The sequence below is a fragment of the Dendropsophus ebraccatus genome, chromosome 15 (assembly GCF_027789765.1).
Source record: "Dendropsophus ebraccatus isolate aDenEbr1 chromosome 15, aDenEbr1.pat, whole genome shotgun sequence".
In the NCBI taxonomy this organism is placed as follows: domain Eukaryota; kingdom Metazoa; phylum Chordata; class Amphibia; order Anura; family Hylidae; genus Dendropsophus; species Dendropsophus ebraccatus.
The window spans coordinates 60,749,684-60,772,256 of NC_091468.1; the positions used below are offsets into that span (position 1 = coordinate 60,749,684).

A 22,573-nucleotide genomic window follows, 5' to 3' on the forward strand; every position below is an offset into this window, starting at 1 on the left:
TCGGGCTCGTATGAACCCGAACGCTCTGCATCAGATTCCCGCTGTGTGCCCGCTCCGTGAAGCGGGTGGATACAGCGGGAGGACCGCTGGAAAACTGGGATACAGCCTATGGCTATGGCTGTATCCCAGTTTTCCAGGCAGTCCTACCGCTGGATGGAGCGGGCAGACAGCAGGATTCATTACCGAGAGTTCAGGTTCGTACGAACCCAAACCGAACTCGATTCGGACCATCCCTAGTAGAGATTTTAGGTAGAGATGAGCGCATGAGTCCCATCGATCAGCATTTGAATACCAGTGGCTGAAGAAAACATGAACACATCCACAGATCCCTAGGGCTGTATCCAACTTCTTCAGCCACCAGTATTCAAATGCTGAAAGATCGGACTCGAGCATGCTTGAGGCGCACTCATTTCTAGTCACTCTTCAAAACTAAGCTCTGTTTCTGCAATAACTTGGGGTTCCAATGGTCAGACCACTAGTGATCGCTCACTTATTCCCTATACGGTGAATAGAATTAAGTTTTGTTGGTGGAATTACCCTTTAAACAGGTTGTCGAGAATTAGAAAGACATGGCCATCGCTTCTCAGTCTTTTGGCTAAGATCAAGTGTAGTATCTGTTCTAATATCTAATACTTTCTGGGGACCATATATATATAATAGATTCTTAGAGAGGAGATGGAAAAAGAGCTTGCTCTGTTCCCTCCAGGCATTGACCTGGCAGTGCTTCCAGGTTAAGTGCACAAAAACAAAAACATGGTATCTTTCTGTTGAAAACATCACCAAACCATTGCATAAGTTGTGTGTAATATTTCAGATCAATATATAGTATCTTAGCTGCAATCCCAGATCTGGCCACGGTCAGGTGTGGCACTCTTTATAGAAGAAAACAGCCATGTTTTTCTAATCCTGGACAACCACTTTAAATATTTTTTCCGCCATAACTCTTTTTATTTTCGATCCCATACACCAGACCCTGTTTACCATGTGACATGCGGCATGTAAGTTTATGCAAGTAATGTGATCATTTTTTAACTTATTCCTGAAGATGATATTACGTTTATTGACTGTGTACAGAAGTTTGCAAAATATTTTTTGTTTTTTCCATATGTGGTAATTTGCTCAATCATATCAAAAACTTTTCCATAGATATTAGTGGATATGTTTATGTACCTGTACTGTACATTTAAGAACTTCCCATACTTCCCAGCAATCCTACGTGTCCCTTTTCCCTGTATTCTTCAAATATTCAAAAATAATAAAACTTCTATGTAAGCAAAATAGCCCAATTTTCATTGCAGAATTTTTTTTTTTTACTGTACAGTTTGTAGCAAAAAATTTTTTTCTTTTCCACATGAATGTCATATTCTAAAACTCCAAGTAGGAAACATGACCATACAAGAGAAGTACACAGCCAGCTCACAATATAGCTCTCATTTCTTTTTTTTTTTCTTTTGTGATATAAAAAAAACATTTTACATTATATTCACCTTGTTAGTTTTCTTTTCCTGTACAAAAATGCTCAAGAATGCCAATGACCAGAGAAATCGTAGAAACAAAATTAAAACAGAGCTAACCAAGTCCATGATGGCAGAAAGTACTTTTTTTTTCTCTACCTTTCAGTCACAAGAAAGTCATTAATGTGAATGGTGGTGGACGACTCAAAAATCCATATAAGTCCTTCGTAAAACGTCGGTACTCTCCAGGTATTTTTTAACTAGGAAGTGCAAGCCGTCAATGAAATCCTGCTACTCCCGGACGATACGCTTGACTGTGTTGCTGACATCTGGAATGACAATTTTTATCTTGTCATATCTTATTAAATTCTGAGCACTATATATTTTGTAAGCTAGTACCCTCAGGGGAATGACAAGACTTCACTCATTGTTTAATGGATGGACAATCTGTGGATCTTCAGCTGTTGCTAAACTACCTTTATGGCAGTGACCATATTTCATACAATCGGGTCTCCTAAGCCAGCAAATGGTTAAGGTAGGGGGTCGTTTTTCAGTAGATTTCCATTAGGATATTTTTGAATTTTTTAAAATAAAAATCCCATTACTGACTCTTGAGAAATGACTAGAGATAAGCAAATTGATTCAGCAAAAATTTCACCAAAAATTCAAATTTGATAGAATTAGAATTTTTGTGATTTGTTTTGGTTTCACTTCTTATCTGCCTTGCAGTATTCACTTACTACATTCACAGGGCTAGGCACTCTGCATACCATATTGGAGCAGGGACCCCTTCCTTGACAGAGGTCCCTGCTACTGTACATATAATACTTTGAATGGGCAGTCTGAATAAGAATCTGAATCCCAAACTAGTCAGATTTGCCAAATCAGACTCAAAACAAATTTACTCATGTCTAGTCTTGACCTTTAACTTATAATAGATAGATCAGCAACAACTAAAGATTGTAATGTACACCATCCTTTCCTCCACCCCATAAAAGTCTCACACATAGATAATACTTCCCAACAAATTCACAGATTAAACTCTATTTTTTTTCAACTTTCATTTTTTTTTTAATTTCCAAAATTTAATTTATCCCATTTTATGATATAGATTAAACTTTTTTTTCTTAAAAATATCTAAGACACACAAACGCTGCAGAAATGTAAAATAAATGTAAATTATCTAAATCGTTTTTTTTTTCTCTTCTCTGAAAATAGATTTGTGTTTCTTCCCTTTATTAAGAAGATTTGAATGACTATAGAAAATAATACAAAGGTAATAACAAATAAATAAATCAACCAGTTAAATAAAAAAAAATAAAATAAAGAAAAATAAGGAAACCAAAATTTGAGGTGACCACGTATGGTGCTGTTTTTGGATGGTTGGTGGCTTCATCGTCACTTCGCTGACGCCTCTGTGGATCTTCAGTATAGGATTGTACTTAAAGACGGGAATGATAATTCCTTCGTCAGCCATCTTGGGTTTCTATGGTAAGGAGCACTTACAGAATATAACTCGTGCTTCTTCTGAACAGTCCACCACTGCCGGGGCTTAACACAACTGTCTCGACTTGTGTCGTGGTAACTCCTGCTGTGGGTTTTGGTACTACCCACCTCTGAGACCTCCAGAGACCTACTCAATTCATAAGGTGTTTTCTTGGATACTCTACACTTGCCGTAGGAAACAGCAAGCTTGCCAATAAAGGAGAAGAACCATTTTTACACGGTGCTTTCCATTACCCATTCTGAGCTGTCGTAGGTGCTTCTAGTTGTGTTCCCTGTAAGTTCACTATCGTCATATTGTAAAAGCATCCCATTAACTGAGAGGCTTCTCCTAGTCCATATATTTGTGATCTTTCTTGGGTAACTACAACACTGAGTTGTGGCAAAGTCCCCCATGTCAAATGAATGACTACGTCTTGCTTTTCCCTCCAAAGGTAACATAAGGAGGCTACGGACTTTGGACTCTTGGGCGCCCAGCAAAGGCTCTTTGTCTGACTGGTGGACTGTGGTAGAAGTCCTGGAGTCTACAGTGTCCTCCATTTTTTGACACCTCAACTCCAGGGAGGCAAATGCTCCCATAAGTCTATCAATGTTATGTTTAGACCTGGAGACAGGTCTCCATTTATTGGACAGAGTGCTTTGGTTACTCTGTAGACTATAATCATCACCCTCCGGACTATTCACCGAACTAGAAGAGGATGAGACACTACTGTGCACTGAGCCACAGTTGAATTCCATTAGTTCATTTCTCACCACCACTTTAGGGTTGACTTGTGGTGGCAAGCCATTCTGCACTGAATTCCCTCCATTAGTTTGGGAATAGACATTGCTGACATTGGCCATCTTCCCCTGGGAATTGTTGCAAATTTTATATCTTACCATCAAGATAACAATGAAGACCAGCAATGTAGCAACTATGATGCCGCCAATAACTAGAATCATTGTTCCCCCTAAGAACTGGCTGTGCATGGACTGGCACTGCTGATAGTCCTCTTGGGTGAAGAACTGTGCACATCCCACAATGTTGGTGGCTGTGAGAGTCGTTGCCGTGTCGTCCCAAATGGCCAAGACACACAGGTCATACGCCGTCCCCGACACAAGGTTATTCACCACAAATGCCTTGTTTGCCGCAGGGATCATCCTTAAATAGAGAAGAAAAGACAAAAAGAATAACAAAAACATTCATTACTAACTGTACTAGGAACAATATAAGTAGATGCAAAGGTCACAGTTATGGAGATAACAGTATTATTTATTAAGCTTATAGTTCACAATATGTTCCTGCAAATCTGGGAATATTAACCTTGTAGATGGATTCAGATTTACTAGGAAAAAAAGTATTCCTCCATTTATTCTGTCATTCATCCATTCACTGCTTATTTAACTTCTGTAATTGATTGATTCATCCAGTGATGTTGCTTTCATCCATATCCATTCATTCATTGGCATATTAATTACTTAATTAATCTGTGCTTTCTTCTATTTATTGTTAATTATTTATTTTAAGTCAAACCTTCTTCTTAATCCTTATGGTTATGTTCATTTTATTTTATAATTTATTAATTAATTCATTAGTTATTTTTAATCCATCCATGGATTTGTTTTATTCATTCATTCATTCATTCATTCATTGTTTTCATTCCCTGATTTCTTTTTTGCTGCATTCTTCTAGTTCTTCAATAATATTTTTGTTCGTTCGTTCGTTCATTCATTCAATCAATCATTTATTCATTCATTCATTCGTTCATTCGTTCATTAATCATTTGATGGCTATTTTTTTAAAAACTTCATTCTTTTGAATATTTATTTAATATTTATTTCCTTCCTTTATTCATACTTTTATTCCTTCCGTTGTGTGTCTCATTTTATTCATGCATTCACTTGTTGGTTCTTCCAGTCATTAATTTTCCCAAATAGTCCCTTTATTAATTCATTTATTCATTCCTTTAATCACCATTCATTCATTGGTTCAATATTTAATTCACTCATTCCTTAACTGATTTTTTCTGTCCTCACTTATTTGTTGATTGTTCATTCTTTTATTCTTTACCACTATTATCATCTCTTATAAGTTTCCTCAGTTCAGTCATGCATTCGTTAATTCATTCATTCATTCACTCACTAGTACATTCTTTTATTCAAATACAATGATAATTTAATGTGAGATTTCTCATGATTTCATTAGGCAATAATAAACATGAATGAACTTGGAGTTTTCGCCTGTCTGAATAACCGATACACAAGGGTTACCCTATGCAGGATGAGGCAATGATCAGGCAATGAACACAAGTCTTACAATATACTGATACCAACAAACAAAATACTGTAAAAAAAAAAAAAAATATATATATATATATATATTTTTTTTTTTTTTTTTTTTTGACAGAATGGAATGTCAGCCTCTCTGCATACAGAACATATGCTTCATTATCAAGGAAATGGTGGAAATTATTGATGTAATGATGTGTTACGCTACATAATTTGATAACTAATAAGCATTAAATTGTTACTGCCATTCTTACCCTTTCCCTGGAGGAAATAAATGTAAATCACTTCATTTACCAATAATGACTTCTAACCCCAGAAAAAAAAACCTGCCCTAATGTTTTAGCATCTTGGTTTCTCACTTTCTTGCATATTTTCAGATAATAATCTAGCTCGAGTAACAGCTAGATCAGGACCAATTGCAGGAGGTGGGGGTTTGACTGGTGGTTGCTTTGTTTAGGGGAGGGAGAAATCCTGGGCTGTATACCTGCAAGTTGAGCCAGTCTGCCTGCTAAAGATGACCCACCCTGTTCCACAAAGGTAAATCAAGGTTCCCCTCCATATCTGACCACTCGTAAAGCTCAGGGCAGCTGCCCCTTGTATGTCCAAAGTGCTACAACGTAATCAACCTCTCCCTTTAGCGACTGAGTGGCAGCTTGGTGGTTAGTGTAACCCTTTCCTTGCCGTGATGCTGCTGTTTGTTTCATTTCTGCACCTTGCAAACCCAATGCATTAGTAACCCCTTCTCCATCCATATGCCATCTATAGCATTGTACTAAGTAATTGTAAATCAGCATAGTAATCAGCATAGTACAAGGGCAGCTTGTTTAGTCCAGTGCACTTTCTCCAGCACTTTTTCATGGTATGGAAGAGAGGAGTGAGTGCCATCTGTTTCTGACCCATTCAATCATTGTGTACTGTATAGGTTGGAACTGTGGAGGTGCTGATCCTCAGGATAGATCATCAGTGTAAAAGTCCTGGAAAACCCCTTTGCCTATATAGCAGATAATTCATGTGACTTGTTTGGAACATCTCATCTGGTAGGTCGCCCTTTAACTTTCCTCTTAACCTGACACAGAGCAAGATACCATCAACAGCAAATAGGAGATAGACCATCATAAACCAGATCGATGTGGATCCGATCAGCTACCTGAAGGGGCTGTCACCTTCCCTACATCTGGTTTCACCTGTAATAGCTCCACTCTTCAAGTAATGGCTTTGCCTGGTATTGCAGCTCAGCTGCTTTGAGCTGTAGTACCGGGAACATCCACTGCCAATAGTATGGGGACACTGCACTTAATAGAGTACCATAACCCCATCCATAAGGTGACTGACAGAGGTATCGAAAATCTGATATTGATGAACTATACCTGCAATCTGATGGCCTTAGAAATCCCCCTGTACTATACAGATATCTACATAGAGTTGGTAGAGTAGGATGGGATATTGCTGCTCCAATTATATACCATGATAACTGAGAATATCTTTATTTCTGTATGGATTCTCTGTCCTCCAGAGCAGCATGCGATCTGTGTCACCATATGGTGCTCCATTAACAGCTTTATTTTTTCCTAGAAACATTGGTTCCTTACATAACCATGGGGAATCCCAGGAATTCATAATGTCATGCATCATCACATATGGAGAAGTATACCGAGGGAGGGTATGCGCCCATAATTTAGAGAGTGGAGGGGGTTGTCACCTTTTCCACTCAAAAATACCGTCCGAATATATAAGCCAAAATCAATGTTATTATCTAATATCTCTAGAAATCTTCTGTATTGTAAGGATTAATTTGTACATTCATACCTAGAGGAGTTAAGGGGTCTGTGCCAGCGTCTAGAGTATCCTGGTAGTATAGGGAGATTAGGGGTTAAGGGGTTAATACTAGCATCAGGTTGGCACAACATTTGGTAGCGCCCCCATTACCTCCTTTGCATCCTCTGGACAGGTTCTCATGATGGGGCTGGTGGGTCTCTGGTGGGTGGGATCCTCGTGTGATACAGAAGAGATAGAGACAGAAGAAACACAGGATCCACCAGAAGAGTGTGGCAAATGATGTGTGGACACCGGGCCCAGATATCCCCATAATCCCATCCACCATCTGCTCTCAGCACCTGGGATTATTTATTAAAAAGATTTCTACAAATTGTACGTAAACTGTTCAGAAAGAACATATGTTCCCCCCTCAAACATGTCCACAGAGGATACGCCATATACTGTACATGTACCCCCACTAACAGCACACTGCTGTATACTGCACAGCCTGGAACAAGGAAATCTCATAGACACCAGAAAGAAAGATAGATAGATAGATAGATAGATAATTAATAGATAGACAGATAATAGATAGATAGATAGATAGATAGATAGATAGATAGATAGATAGATAATAGATAGATAGCTAGATAGATAGATAGATAGATAGATAACTAGATTATCCCCAGTGGAGCAAAGAACAGTAAAGCCGACGTACTCCATTGATCCTTGCTCAGCTTTCTCAGGTAATCTTGGTTAGCTAAACTTGGTAGTGCAATCCCAGGGCTAGTGCTACCAGACATGCCACTCCGTGATCTCTTCTGGCACTAGGTGGTATTCTCCAAACCATGAGTATGGGTTTCTTTAAAAGTCTTATTTAGCCAGGTCACCCTGATAGAGTTCTGCACTACTTAGTCAAGGTCCCCTTAGTAGCCCTCTATCTTCTTTACAAGTTAAGTAACTTACACCATACTTATTCAAGTATTCAGAAACTATACTTAAATATTGCACCAGGGGGAGGCTGGTATATTCAGTATCCACAACTACCCAGCTTAAGATTGTTGGCACATGTGACTGCACTTTATTTAAAGACCAAGCTATTTCTTGTACTGCACCTGTATTGGAGAAAGAACTGTAAGATAGATAGATAGATAGATAGATAGATAGATAGATAGATATTTAGATGCTGTGGGACCTATAGCAGCTCTTATGGCTGCTACAGTGGTAGTTCCCTCCGTGTGTGTGTATATATATATATATATATATATATATATATATATATATATATATTGCTGTATTATATGTATTGTGCCCTCTATGTATTGCATGTAAAGTGTCTTCTCTGTATTATATGTACAGTACTGTGTTGTCTGTGTTCACATTGGTGATTCGTGCGTTGCATGCTGCAGAGGCTGCTCCCCTGTCTGATGACTGAGAACATCTCCTCCATGGAGAGTACCTCTCACCAGTATGTACAGTGCATAAATGAGGACAAACTCCAGGCAAGTTCCTAACGTTGTCCCCCTGGGTGAAATTGCAGTAGAACAGATCAAACAAATGGAGCACGATTGAAAACAAGGTTGTGTTAAGTTCTCTTTGACTTTCGTCTGCAGCTTCCAGGAATAGAGAAGAGAACAATTATAGCTCCTCTCAGCAGCTGGCGGAGCGCACTTTATGCACTTTATTGATTTGTAGAGGTGAGATTTAATGCATATCCTGCAGAAACAACGCAGCCCTCCCCGGACGCGGATGCCGCTCCCACAGCCAATTACTCTAGGAAGAAAAGGTTAAATTATTCTGCAATATTTTACTGCACTCGCCTACCCCTCTGAGGGGCCACAACGTGTTATAGACAGAAATCTGAGCCTCCTTGTCAGTGCTGGCACAGTGACTGTCATAGGGATAAGCTTACAATAAAAAGCACTGAGCCAGAAGAGGTGAGATGTGTTATCTGGGCCAGAAATACTGACAGAGCAACGAAAATATCGCAACAAAGCCAAAACCACAGTGCAGTACCCACATGTGACCACTGGATGGAGTGTAGAAGCCTACGAGTCATTACCTAATGTGCATTAATCTGCAATCGAGCTGTAATTCACGCACGGATGTAGCAGAGCTGATTTTATCACCTGAATACTGTAAAATGTAAAATCTACAGGAACCTGTCCTACCATGGGTCATTTATAAAATTGGTATTTTATGTGAGAGATGACTCAGGTGTGACTGGCAGCTCGGCACCCCCTATAGTTATGTCCGTGAAAGTGTAGAACTGGTAATTGGAGAAGTTTTGTCTACCGATAGAAGTGACCACAGGAAATGCAGCCCGAGGAGCGCGGGATCCGGTCACTTCGGCATCTGTACAAATCCAGCAAAGGAGACCTCATTACTGCTTTGATATATCTGGAATGTTATAGAAGATTGACGTTTTCTAATTTCACCCCTAGTTTTTATTACATAACAAATGCAGCAAGTGCAGAGTCCCAGAGCAGGTGCGTCACTGATCTTTTCTAGCACACCGACTGTATAGCTCAGTACCATGGTCTGGGCTTAAGTACTTTGCTACTCCTACTCCTTGATGACCTATGTTTTATAGCTTGTGCTGCACAGCTGAAGGAAAAGTACTAAAGGGTTAACTATACACTGCCTATCCCTATAACAGTCCTAAGTTAGGGCTTTCTATCACAGACCCCCTGTCCTATCCTGTCCTATTACAGACCCCCTGTCCTATCCTGTCCTATCACAGACCCCCTGTCCTATCCTATCATATTACAGACCCCCTTAGCACTATTTAGGCTGAAGGAAACCAATTTGAGGGAGTTCTTGTAGTATGTTCATTAGAGATAGAGCAGTCCAGAGAAAGGTATTCCTAGAGTAACCCATCCCAGGGTCTGGCCTGGAGGCCAGGACCCATCCGTGGTTTCCTACACTGAATTAGGATGTTCGTGCAGCTCCTTATTTTTCCCAGCACACTTGATACCCTACCTATGTCTGCCCATGGGGGGCAAAACCTTGTCTACATCTGTGGTGGCCACCTTCTCTAAAATATCTTGTCAGGAAGTCTTGTCAGGAAGAAATTCAGCAGACCAGACTATCCCCAGTGGAGCAAAGAGCAGTAAAGCCGATGTACTCCAATGACCCTTGTTCAGCCATCTCGAGTAATCTTGAGTGGTTAGCTACACCCAGTTGTGCAAGACCAGCTCTTCTGCCAAACCATGAGTATGGGTATCTTTGATAAAGTCCTCTTTAGCCAAGTCACCCTGACAGAGTTCTGCACTACTTACTCAAGGTCCCCTTGGTAGCCCCCTATCTTCTCTACAAGTTAAGTAACACCAGTCTATTTAAGTCTTCAGAGACTATCCTTAGCGAGAGGCTGTGATTTATTCTCAAGTGTATTCAGTATCCACAACTACCCAGCTCAAAAGATCTCAGGATTGTTGGCACATGTGACTGCACTTTATTCAAGGCCAAGCTATTGATTGTACTGCATCTGTATTGGACAAAGAACTCTACAGCATGTACTGCCACTTTAAATATCTCGAGAAACCTGTTCCTGGCTAAGTTACTTGCTCGATGGTTTCCGTACACCTATACCACACCTGTTCTAACTAAGAAGTCGTATGTCTGTCCCTCCAGGGGTGGGCGCATACCACTCCTGGACACCGTGACAAGTGCCTCAGCGGTACAACAACACCTTGCCCAGCTTAACTCCATGTGGCGACCCCTGGTTTACGGCACACAGAGTACATGAACTCTTTTGTTGCATGCTCTGTAAATATATGTATATCCTACAACGACCACCAGACCTGCCTGGGTCTCTATAAATAAATTCCTAAAAAAAAGGCTACTGATGTTTAATAAATATAATTCTCTTTATTTTCAAAAAAATATATATCAATAAAATCACAACATGAAGTAAAAATCATGCACACAAGAGGTACCGTCTAAGCAATTGATACGTTGGAGGTGGCAGCACACAATTACATCAGGTACTGTCTATTTGTCCCAGTTAGTGTGTCTATTGTGGGAGAACTTTCTCATTACTGTGTTCATACTCTCTTTCACCTGGGTTTAGTGCAATAGCAATAGTGCAATACTGAGTATCAAAGCCTATACCATGTTGTTGGCAGGATCCACACAGTAGTGGATACCTTTATACCTTGTGACACATTGTTGTGTCCATTTGTATCAATTGCTTAGACGGTACCTCTTGTGTGCATGATTTTTACTTCATGTTGTGATTTTATTGATATATATTTTTTTGAAAATAAAGAGAATTATATTTATTAAACATCAGTAGCCTTTTTTTCTGTAAATATATGGTGGATTGTAACATGAGTATACATGTGTGATGGTGTGATGGCGGAGGGCTCGGGAGCAGTGTACTGTGGCAGTGGGTGTTGGCTGTGTGACAGGTGAGCAAGCACTGCAATGTGTCTCCTCCATTAATACCCTGCTGATCAATGGAAGGAGAAGATGGGGATTAATTTATAGTATGGGAAAAAGAGACTTTATGGGCTCCTCAAGCTTCGATGTGTTATTGGAGACCACTACCTCTTTCTAACCACCGACACACAGCGGTTGCTATTGATCACCAAGCCAGGAGCAGAGTTATCTCCTCACTCCATATGCCATGTATGGAGCAGGCACAGCTCCTCTGTCTGTTCCATTAAACCTTTTAGGAAGGAAATAATGGGGAGCTGCCATCTTTCAGTTATGCTGCCCAGCAGGTAGCGACAGGCAATACCTTGCAGTCTTGGTTACATTTGGCTTTTGTGCACTTTTCTGTAGCAATGTAAGGAAGAGGTCTTTAACGGCTACAAAAACATGGCCACTTTCTTCCAGAGACAGCACCACTCTTGTCTCCAGTTCAGGTGTGGTTTGCAAGTAAACTCCATTAACTTCAATGAAAAAAAAGTTACAAAACCTGCACCCAAACTGGAGACAAGAGTGGAGCTGTTTCTGGAAGAAAGTAGCCATGTTTTTTTTTTCTTAAACTCTGGATACACCTTTGAGTATCCCCCTCAATTACAATCCTAGGACAGACAGGGGTGGGGTAGCTTCAATTCATGGATGTTGCCGACTTCTGTAATGCAACCGATAAACTAAATACCCCAGTAAACACATTGGAGGCATGTACGGCTCACCCAGCGCCAAATTCAGCATCCTCACCTCTCAGATGGGCCAACAGCATCCCTTCAACTTTCTTTTAACTTTTCTACAAGTATCTTTTCTTCAACTCGATTGAACTCTAAGGTAATGAGCAGTCGCACAGAAGAGCCACGCTAATGTTCTCGAGTCTGTTGGTTTACAGCGGGGAGAACATCTCCGGCTCCCTCGTGGCTCCCCATCTCTTACTTAACTAATTACTACAAGACATGGAGAGGTAAGACGTCTTCTTCATGCTCCGCCATCCCCCACTGAATGCAGATCTATGGGTCGTGTAAGGTGCAGGATAGCTTCCGGCGAAACATCGACATGCCAGCTTTCTTCCAGATAATTACACTTTCAGACTTTTTGATCCGATACTTAAAAATAAATAAGACTTTTAGTTGGAAAGTAACTTTTTTTTTTTTTACTGCAGGATGCGACAAGAACAGAGCAGGAACGTAAGTCTGTATTCGAATAGGACATTAGGTTATGGTATGCATTTTAGATATTACAGCTAGATCTATAGTCCAGGTTTTCCCCCCGTAGCGCCCCCCGCTGGGCATCCTATTGCGTGATAAAAAGTATCAGGAGAAAGTTTCATATAGAAACCAAAACTGTTGACTGAATATAAACACCTCGGCACCACACGGAGTGAAAGTTTCTGAAACTTTAAATTACTTCTAAACAGCGGGATGTGAAAGTCCTAAAATTATTCATAAGTCGCGGCGTCCGTGTGACGCTTACCTGCTGGGTATTTGCTTCAGTGTCAGCTGCTTCTTAGTGAAGTAACAACTATGATCAATGACTTCAGCTTAACTGCATTGTTTACTAGGGTCTGAGGTGGTCGGAGTCAGCTCAACTGGGACCACTCAGCACTCCCTCCCCCACACTGGGATCCCTAACAATCAGATGTAATCCTGTTCATTTTTAGTGCAGCGCCACCAAAGCAGAAATAAAGTATTACATGGTGTCCATTCAGTGAAGTTGTCTATACAATTAAAGGGGAACTATCAGCAAGTAAGACAAATCTAACCTGCTGATAGCCCCCTATAGCGCCTGAGACACTGAGGAGGAAGGTATGTCTTACCTTCCTCCTCAGCACCGGTCCCACGTTGTTAGTCGGGGTAAACTCAGCTCGGGAGCACCCTTAGGAGCACTGCCACATCATCCAGCCCGCCCTTTCTGAAGATAATCAACGGAGGTAGTGGGCTGGATGATGCGGCAGTGCTCCTAAGGGTGCTCCGGAGTGGAGTTTACCCCGACTAACAACGTGGGACCGGCGCCGAGGAAGAAGGTAAGACACATACCTTCCTCCTTATCGACCCGAGCTCTATTGGGAGCTATCAGTGGTTTAGCATATACGCTAAATGGATGCAAAAACGCAGTGTGAACTCAGCCTAACCCATTAATGACCACAATATGTATTTTGTCGGTGAGGCAAAAGTGGTCTCCTATGCAGAATATCAGGCCACATAAAAGCGGGGCCCCTAACTATCTAGGACATACTGTAGATGCCTTTGATTCATGTAGTTTAACCCCTTAGATGCTGTGATCAAATTGTGGCCTTTAAGTGGTTTCTGGGCTTTTGTTACCCCTCAGCACTGGGGTAACGCAATCACTGGGATGTAGGTTATTTTCTATACCAGCAGGGGACATAATGAAGGCCCCAGGTATGTCATATGTTTCTAATTGATAAAGAGAAAATAGTGGCACTCACCAGCATAGATACTTATGCAGATTCCTTCATTCAAAAGCATGGACATGTAGATAATGCCCCTATACTAACCCCCTCGTAGGAAATCCTAATTCATGTAGGTAATCCCCCTGTAGCAAGCCCCCCTCCTCTGTAGGTAATCCCCCCAGCCGGCAATACTATTGTAGGTATAACCACCTCCCCAACCCACTCCCATAGGCAATGCCTATATGTATATCTTCATGTAGGCAATGACCCAATAACCCCTGTTATGTAAACATGCCTCTATTGGTAATTTCCCCTCCCCCCCATAATAAGCTTTCCCCTCCCATGTAGACAACCCCCTTTGTAAAACACACGGGGAAAAAAACCCAACAAACACATACTCACCTGCTGCCTCCTTCTCTGAGCCCTGCGAGCATGTGTCAAGGAGCTGGTGAAGGGAGCGGCCACTTGTGACTGGAGTCGTAATAATGATGCCTTCCATTCCAGGAGTGAGTGGCAGGGTGGGGAGCCCCCAAACCACTTGTACCTTCGGATAGCTGCTTTTAATCCAAGATCTGTCCTGGGATCCGTTCGGCAGGTGATGCAGTTATTATCCTAAAAAAATACTTTAAAATTTGAAGCCCGTGCCAAACGGGAGTATCTGTGCCCTAACTTTGCACCACCCCTCCGTCCCTCCTCCTCACCCTCTTCATTATTAGGAATGCCACTGAAACATTTTCTCCATGCTGAACATTGCACAGGTTCTTAATGATCCAGCCCATGTGCCGGGCTGCCACAGGTGGGGAATAGGCAATCTTCCTGGAGCATTCCTAATGATGAAGAGGGTGGGGAGGAGGGATGGAGGGGTGGTGCAATGTTAGGGCACAGATACTCCCGTTTGGCATGGGGCTTCAAGTTTAAAAGTATTTTTTAGGACAATAACTGCATCACCTGCCAAACAGACCCCAGGACAGATCTTGGATTAAAAGCAGCTATCTGGAGGTACAAGTGGTTTGGGGGGGTCAGTTTGTGGTTACAGAGTCGCTTTAAAGGCGCAGAGGCCAGTCCACTACCAGGAGACAGACAAAACCAACCCACAGAAGGCACTGACCCATTTGCCCTAAATGCCAGATGGCCAATCCGGCCCTGCTTGGTTTAGTCTCTGAGTTGTCGTGTTGGTGTTGCATTTAAATTATGAGCTTTGTTCTTATGCTGTATGACCTGTGTCTGGGGATGAATTTATGTCATGAGCCTGGTTCAAGGGTTTAAAGGGGTTGTCCAGCGAAAATCTTTTTCTTTCATATCAACTGGGGTCAGAAAGTTAAATAGATTTGTAATTTACTTCTGTTAAAAAATCTCAAGTCTTCCCATACTTGTCAGCTGCTATATGTCATGCAGGAAGTGTTTTATTTTCAGTCTGACACAGTGCTCTCTGCTGAAGTCTCTGGCCGAGACAGGAACTATCCAGAGCAGGAGAGGTTTTCTATAGGGATTCATAGAAAACCGAGACAGAGTTCTTGTCTCGGCCAGAGATGTCAGCAGAGAGCACTGAAAGTAAAACAACATTTCATGCAGGACACACAGGAGCTGATAAGTATGGGAAGACTTGAGTTTTTTTAATAGAAGTAAATTACAAATCCATATAATTTTTTGATATCAGTTGATTTGAAATAAAACTGATTTTCGCTGGACAACCCCTTTAATTCATGTACCAAGCTTGGTTGTAGTACTGTATAATGTACTGAGCTTATTTGTGGCTCATTATTAATGTACTAAGCTTAGTTATAGTGGGGTATATATGCTATGAGCTATTTACTCAATCTGTACTATGTTATGCATGTGTAGTGGTATATTTATATTAGGAGCTTGGTTCTTGTACTGTATTACACACCGAGCTTGGCTGTTGCATCGTATTATCTACTGAGCTGTATCCTGGCGCTGTATAGGGGTTGATAGTCAACGTTCTTATGTTATGAGCTTAGTTCTGGTCCTATATTCATGTTATGAACTTTAATTGGGTGCTATATTATGTACTGAGCTTAGTTCTGGTGCTGAATTTATGCTATGAGCTTGGTACTTATACTGTATGTTATGAACTTTGCTGCCTGCTGAATTTATGTTGTCCTTTGTCCTTTGCACAAAATTAAGTTTTGAACTTACTCCTGGTTCATAAGGCTTGGTTCTGAGGCCATGTTCATACAGCGTAAGAGACCGGCCAGGTCACAGAACGACCGGTCTCTGAAAAGATCATCCTGGCCGCGCCCGCATCAGAACTCCCCACAGCACACTATGAAGCATGCGGCCGGAGCCGCTCGCTTCATAGTGTGCACTGACAGGGTTTTCTACGGCCGCTATTCACTGAATAGCGGCCGCAAAAAACTAACATGTCAGTTAGTTAGATCCCGGCCGAAGCGTATACTAAGGGGGGGGGGATCAGACGCGAACGGTACATCAGACGCGTACACCAGGGAGAAGGTGCAGTACACCCATCGGGTGAGCTGGTGGAGCTTGCGGGGGCGTGATGAGGTGGGGAGGAGGCCTGGCCTCCTCCCACACCTCATTTATCATGATTTACGCTTGCTCGCAGGCACAAATCATGACACAAATCTTCACCTGCTTCCAGCAGGTGAAGATTTGGTGCGCCGGGCGCAGATTCGGGCGCCCGGACGGATTAACTAAGAGACGTACGCCTCTTAGTGAATCCTGCAGCGAAAAAGGGGCGGGGCTTAATATAAGACCTGCGTACTTGTACACCGGTCTTCATAAATCTCCCCCTATGTGTATACGCTTCAGCTGGGATCCCATAGAAAATAAGGCAGCGTGTCCTTTCGTACAAAGTCCAGCCGTTGTAGCCGATTGCAACAACGGCCATACTTTTCCGAAAAAATACGCTGTGGGAACATAGCCTGATACTGTATCTGTTTCTTACATTTTTGTGGGGGTATCAGAAAGCCTTTAGATTGCTATGTTATTTGCAATTTACATCTATTCATTGACTACATAACGTAGGGAGGGGTGGGGGGGATTATGTATATACACTATATATATATATATATATATATATGTACAAGATTTTATATATATTATATTCTACTCTCTCTCTCTCTCTCTCTCTCTCTATATATATATATATATATATATATATATATATATATATATATATATAAATTTTAACATTGTACACCATTAGTACTATGCACATATATCTGTAGTGCATTAGGGAATCTGTTCTTATTACATACAATCCACCACCTGCCCCTGACTATTACTGGGACATCCGTCTTCTCTGCGCCGGCAGTACACTCTCACTAGGAATGATGACTACTCCATGTGGAAGATAGATATAACAGGAACAATGCCTGCCTTCATTTATACAATTTATAACCTGTATTTTGAATGCTTTAAATTTCTTTGACACCTCTGACAGCGCCGGGAAATTACAGCATATATACCTGGGACACGGAGACAAGAGGGAATTGTATACTGAAGGTCAAACTAGAACCTGGACTTTATAATACTATTGTGCAACGGGATTTAGATTTTTTTTCCTTAAATTGTAATTAAAATCAAATTTATAAAATATACTGAAGTGAATTGATGTGACAGCTAATGCAGAAGCAATATTTAGCTGCCATCACATCTACTGATGGTTTTGTGCTGAGTCTTCCTGCTGTGAGGGTGGTAGAGAGAGCTGCCGGGTATAATAACTACTGATAACTCTGCCGCTCCCAATGAAGACTAAGGTCTGTGGGGCTACATTATAAGTTACTATGGTCCATGTAAACCCTTCTGGTGCCTCTGATTAGTGTTACATGGACATTAATTAGTGTAAGAAACTAAAGGATAGAGGCTTTACCTTGGTACGGTGCCCCCAACCCATAGGACCAAGCCTGCGGACATCTCTTGTAATCCTTGGCTTTATTCCATTAGCAATGCTACAACTTCTACTGAGCTTTCTTGATTCCTTAACAGGGACAAATCTTATAAATACAGTGGTGCCTTGGATTACGAGCATAATTCGTTCCAGGACCGTGCTTGTAATCCACATCCACTCTTAAACCAAAGCAAATTTTCCCATGAGAAATCATAGAAATGCAGACAATTGGTTCCATACCCCACAAATAATGATTTATTATTCTGAATAACATGTAATACAAATGAAACAAACATTCAGAAATGGCAGAATATGTGATATTATAAGTTACTGTACAGTAATGGAGAGGATGGGAAACACAAGGGCGGACAGAGACTGCAGGGAGCATGAAGGAATGAGCAGTACAGATGTGGGTACATACATGCAGCGCTCTCTGTCCGGGGAGAGAGGGGTTACAGCTATGGAGAGATTACCTCCACAGTCCTGTCCCCTGATGTAAGCCCCAGCCTGAAGTGGATCTGCCATGATATGGAAGGTAAGGGAGACTTCCTGGGTCAGAGTACAGGGCTGTAGACCCCGCTATGCAGACCATGTCCCTCCTCCACTCGCCCTTCCATCCAGTACAGGGAGCTCTTAAACCAAAGCAATGCTCTTACACCAAGTCATAATTTTGAAAAACTGCAAGCTCTTAAAGCGAGTTACTCTTAAACCAAGTTACTCTTAAACCAAGGTACCACTGTAATCCCGGATTGGAATTGAATTGTCATCACTAATAAAAACTGTTGAAGATAGATAGATAGATAGGAGATAGATAGATAATAGGTAAATAGATAGATAGATAGATAGATAGATAGGAGATAGATAGATAGGAGATAGATAGATAGGAGATAGATAAGACAGGAGATAGATAGATAGATAGATAGATAGATGATAGATAGATAGATAGATAGATAGATAGATAGATAGATAGATAGATAGGAGATAGATAGATAGGAGATAGATAGATAATAGATAGGAGATAGATAGATAGATAGATAGATAGGAGATAGATATATAATAGATAGATAGATAGATAGATAGATAGATAGATAGATAGATAGATAGATAGGAGATAGATAGATAGGAGATAGATAGATAATAGATAGGAGATAGATAGATAGATAGATAGATAGATAGATAGATAGATAGATAGATAGATAGGAGATAGATATATAATAGATAGATAGATAGATAGATAGATAGATAGATAGATAGGAGATAGATAGATAGATAGATAGATGTTTTTCATTATACACTCAACATGTTCGTCTGATTAGAAGTTCTAGAAATAAACTGCAGTGAATAGTTATGAGGACAATCAGCCTCTGTGTGTTCCTGTGATTTTAGTTGCATCTCACATAATCAAAGTCATCCACTTCCTGTTGTGAAAAGTGTTGGAGACTGATTTGAGCTCTGGGATCATGAACTGATTATTTCCATCCTTATTTTATTTATTTATTTATTGTTTTACATCTTAGGCTACAGGCACCAGCGATAATAGTGATATGGGTAGGATCGGCACTGAAGTTGGGTAAGTGTGTGTGTGTGTGTGGGGGGGGGGGGCTGGATTGGGGGGCAGGGTTTTGGTAAGGGGTGTTGGAAGTGTATTATACTGAAGAGCTGTGCTCACCATTTTGCTTGTAGGGTCACTGTGTACATACATTACATAAGTTATCCTGTACTGATCTTACATCCTGTACTATACTCCAGAGCTGCACTCACTATTCTGCTGGTGGGGTCACTATGTATATTAAAAAATATATAAGTAAAATAAAAACAGCTATACCATCACCAATCTGGTGAATGAAGGGATTGATGTTCTGTTCCGTTTTTTAGGTACAGCGCCATATGTTTGGTTGTGGCTACTTCTGGTATTACTGCTTATTCCGCTCTAAAATAGATGCTCAAAAATCCCCCCACCCCTCCTTGGGACTAACAATGTGTTCTTTAAATGTTATATATCAATCTCCTTTCTTGAGTCCTGACTGGGCTCCCTTCTGCTTAAATTGTGTCTCAGCATTTCTCTCCAGCTTCTGAACCCCGGTAATGCCCACCTGTCCCTGGCTGGCTGTCTCTGCACTCTGTGATGCCAGCTGTCCGAGTGGGTAATTATTCACAGTGAGGTTGTCAGCAACTTGACCCCAGCCAGCATCACAGAGTGCAGAGACAGACGGCAAGGGATGTTGGTAACATAAGTGTCTCCGAAGGGACAGAGGAAAAAGGGATTTAATGGCCAGACATATTTTGAGCAAAAAGGAGCATAGCCAGAACTTAGAGAAGGAAAATGATAAGATAATAACAACTGTTAGGGTACAAACACACACACTGTATATGCAGCAGATCTGCAGCAGATTTGATGGTGAAGACTTGATGCTGTGTTCTGTTATTTAGATCTAATCTGCTGCGTAAATACGCTGCGTATACGATGTGTGTGTTTGTACCCTTAAACAGGTTTTTAGTCTCCAGTAGGGGGGGGGCTAAACATTTATTTTACTTAACTGGATTACCTCCTAAAGTAGCCACAAGTCACTGTTAGCCGCAGTACCAGACACAACCACTGTATGGCGACATAACACTCGCTGGACAGCCTGGGTCTCTCCAAAATACCAAGAGATATCCTACGAGTAATGCTTCCATATCAGGAAAATCCCTTTTAGCAACTGTCTATTTTATGAATATGACTTGGAAGGTGCCACCTGACTTCAGGATTGTGCCTACGCTCCAGGGGAACAATCCATCCAATGACGTCTCCTGGCGATGAATATTTCATAGGGATGTATTTACTTTACCTTGTCACCCAGAAATGCATTTACTTGTACAAATAGCGCAGGTTATTTTTTCCCAGCCTCTCGCCATTCACAGGCGCGCTCTGCCAGTCGGGCCCCACCGTCACCAGGGGAGCTTTAAACCACAATATATGAATTTCCAACCTTTTAATAATTTAATCCAATTTCCTCCCGTCGATTTATAAACCTCCGCCGGTATTTTCCAACATTTTTATTTAACATTTTCACAAAGGCTCCGAGGGGCATGCGTTCTTAAAAAAAAAAAACTTAGCTCCGGGCCAAGAAAATGTTGAATATTCAAAGAAACAATAAACCTGATACGTGTTCTAAATTTCAAAATTGAAAAATGTAAAAAGTTTTTAAAAAAAAATAGAAAACTATAACTCCTTACATTCTTGCATTTTTAGAATTTTTTTTTTAAGGACGATGCCACTTCCCCGTAAATGATAGAAACCGCATCGAAAACATTTCCATTCTTTTCAACCCTATTTTTCGTGACGCCGCATGATTTACACAAATAATGCATATGGCAATGAAAGATTCACAACGTACAAAGCTCCGGCTTATGAATAAGCCAACACTATAATTTAAATTGGCTGCTTAAAATTCTCGGAAGCTTCCAATGTGTCAGAAATTAGTTGGAATTCAGAGGAGTTTACTCCGATAAACTTAAGCTTCCGCCTGACGCTCTGGAATCTTAAATATATATAGATTTTTTTTACATTATTATTAAACATTTACAAAGACGACAACAAATGAAACTTTTTTTCTAAACTTTTTGTTTCTGTTCTTTTTTTTTTTTCCATTTTTAATCTTTTGATTTCTTTTTTTTTTTTTTTTGAAAGCCAAGGATTGGGGAAACTTGACATCTGTGTGCCGAGTGTTTGAAATGTGAAAGCAAAGGGATGGAAGTAACGCAGTGCTCAGAGCCTCGGGTAAAATGATTTCTGTCTTTTATATTTTTTTTCCCCGGAAAAATAGAAGTCCGCTGAAGTGGTCAATTATTCCGCTCTGTGTAAGGCAGATCCAGCTTTGTTATGACTTTTATACAGTTTTAGAGCTAATACATAAGAATACTGTTTTTTTTTTCATTTCTATACCGTATATTAGATGAACTTGGTCATTCAAAAATATAATAAAGCTAATACATTAGTCAATGTGGAATGAAGTTATTGATACATTATTAATAGGTATGACCCGGTCATCTACTGGGGGATATGTGTCAGCAGCAATCGGGGATCAATAGCATCCTGAACCAGAGCATCCTCAGCCAGCACAATGTGCTCAACCAAAACCAAGGTCATGCCAAACCACCGCGTCACTGATCACCACCCTGCACCTCCCCATCTCGAACTATGTTCACTTAGCAGAGAAGGGAATCCATACGTTCTAACTTTGGCACCTGGTCCTGTTTCTGGAACTGCTGGAATAGGAGGAATAGGAGATAACACCATCATCAGAAGCTCCAATGAAGCGTGAAGGTGACCGAAAGAAGAATGGTTAGTAAGACTAAGCCCAACACTCTTTGACATATGAATGAAATGGCCTCAGCTCTGGATGCCCCCCAGCACCAGGTCTTACCCACCATGACTCAGAGGTGAAATTAATCTTGCATGTAGACAACCTTCTCCTAATATCACTGACCAAGAAAGGTCTCTAAGACCAGCTGCTCATACTATTACACGCACTGACAGCAAGGGGGAAGGAGTGAGGGAGGGGCTGCCCGAATGATCTTTAGATCATCCGTGTGGCCCATTGATAGCAGTGGTCTGCTGCCGCCACTTCTATTGCACAGAGCAATGACCAGCAGACTGTCGCTATTGTTATCAGGATTTTGGTTCATACAGAAAGGCATACATTATGCATTTCAGATGATGGCTGCCGTTCTACATGAGCTATTACACGATTAGAATGGCCGGTAATCAGCCAAGGGCTGTGGAATCAGTTGCCGCTATACAAATAAATACTTATTACAATTATTATTATTATTATTATTATTATTATTATTATTATTATTATTAGTATTAGTAGTAGTAGTAGTAGTAGTAGTAGTAGTATGGCCAATAAT

General features: G+C 40.9%; 1 protein-coding gene and 1 pseudogene across 3 annotated transcripts in view; one reads left to right on the forward strand and one right to left on the reverse strand.

The window, feature by feature from the left end:
- Positions 1–575: 575 nt before the first annotated feature.
- On the forward strand, positions 576–746 carry LOC138774606 (U2 spliceosomal RNA; annotated as a pseudogene).
- Positions 747–1,102: 356 nt separating this feature from the next.
- Positions 1,103–22,573, reverse strand: part of LRFN2 (leucine rich repeat and fibronectin type III domain containing 2) — a 339,026-nt gene continuing 317,555 nt past the window's right edge. For 2 of the 3 annotated variants that reach the window (XM_069955069.1, XM_069955071.1), the window contains exon 5: positions 2,766–4,098. In XM_069955069.1, the coding sequence (XP_069811170.1) occupies positions 3,174–4,098 (925 nt within the window). In that variant the 3' untranslated portion in view covers positions 2,766–3,173. Of the gene's footprint in view, positions 1,784–2,765; positions 4,099–22,573 lie in introns of those variants that run through there. The other variant, XM_069955072.1, reaches the window with a different exon arrangement.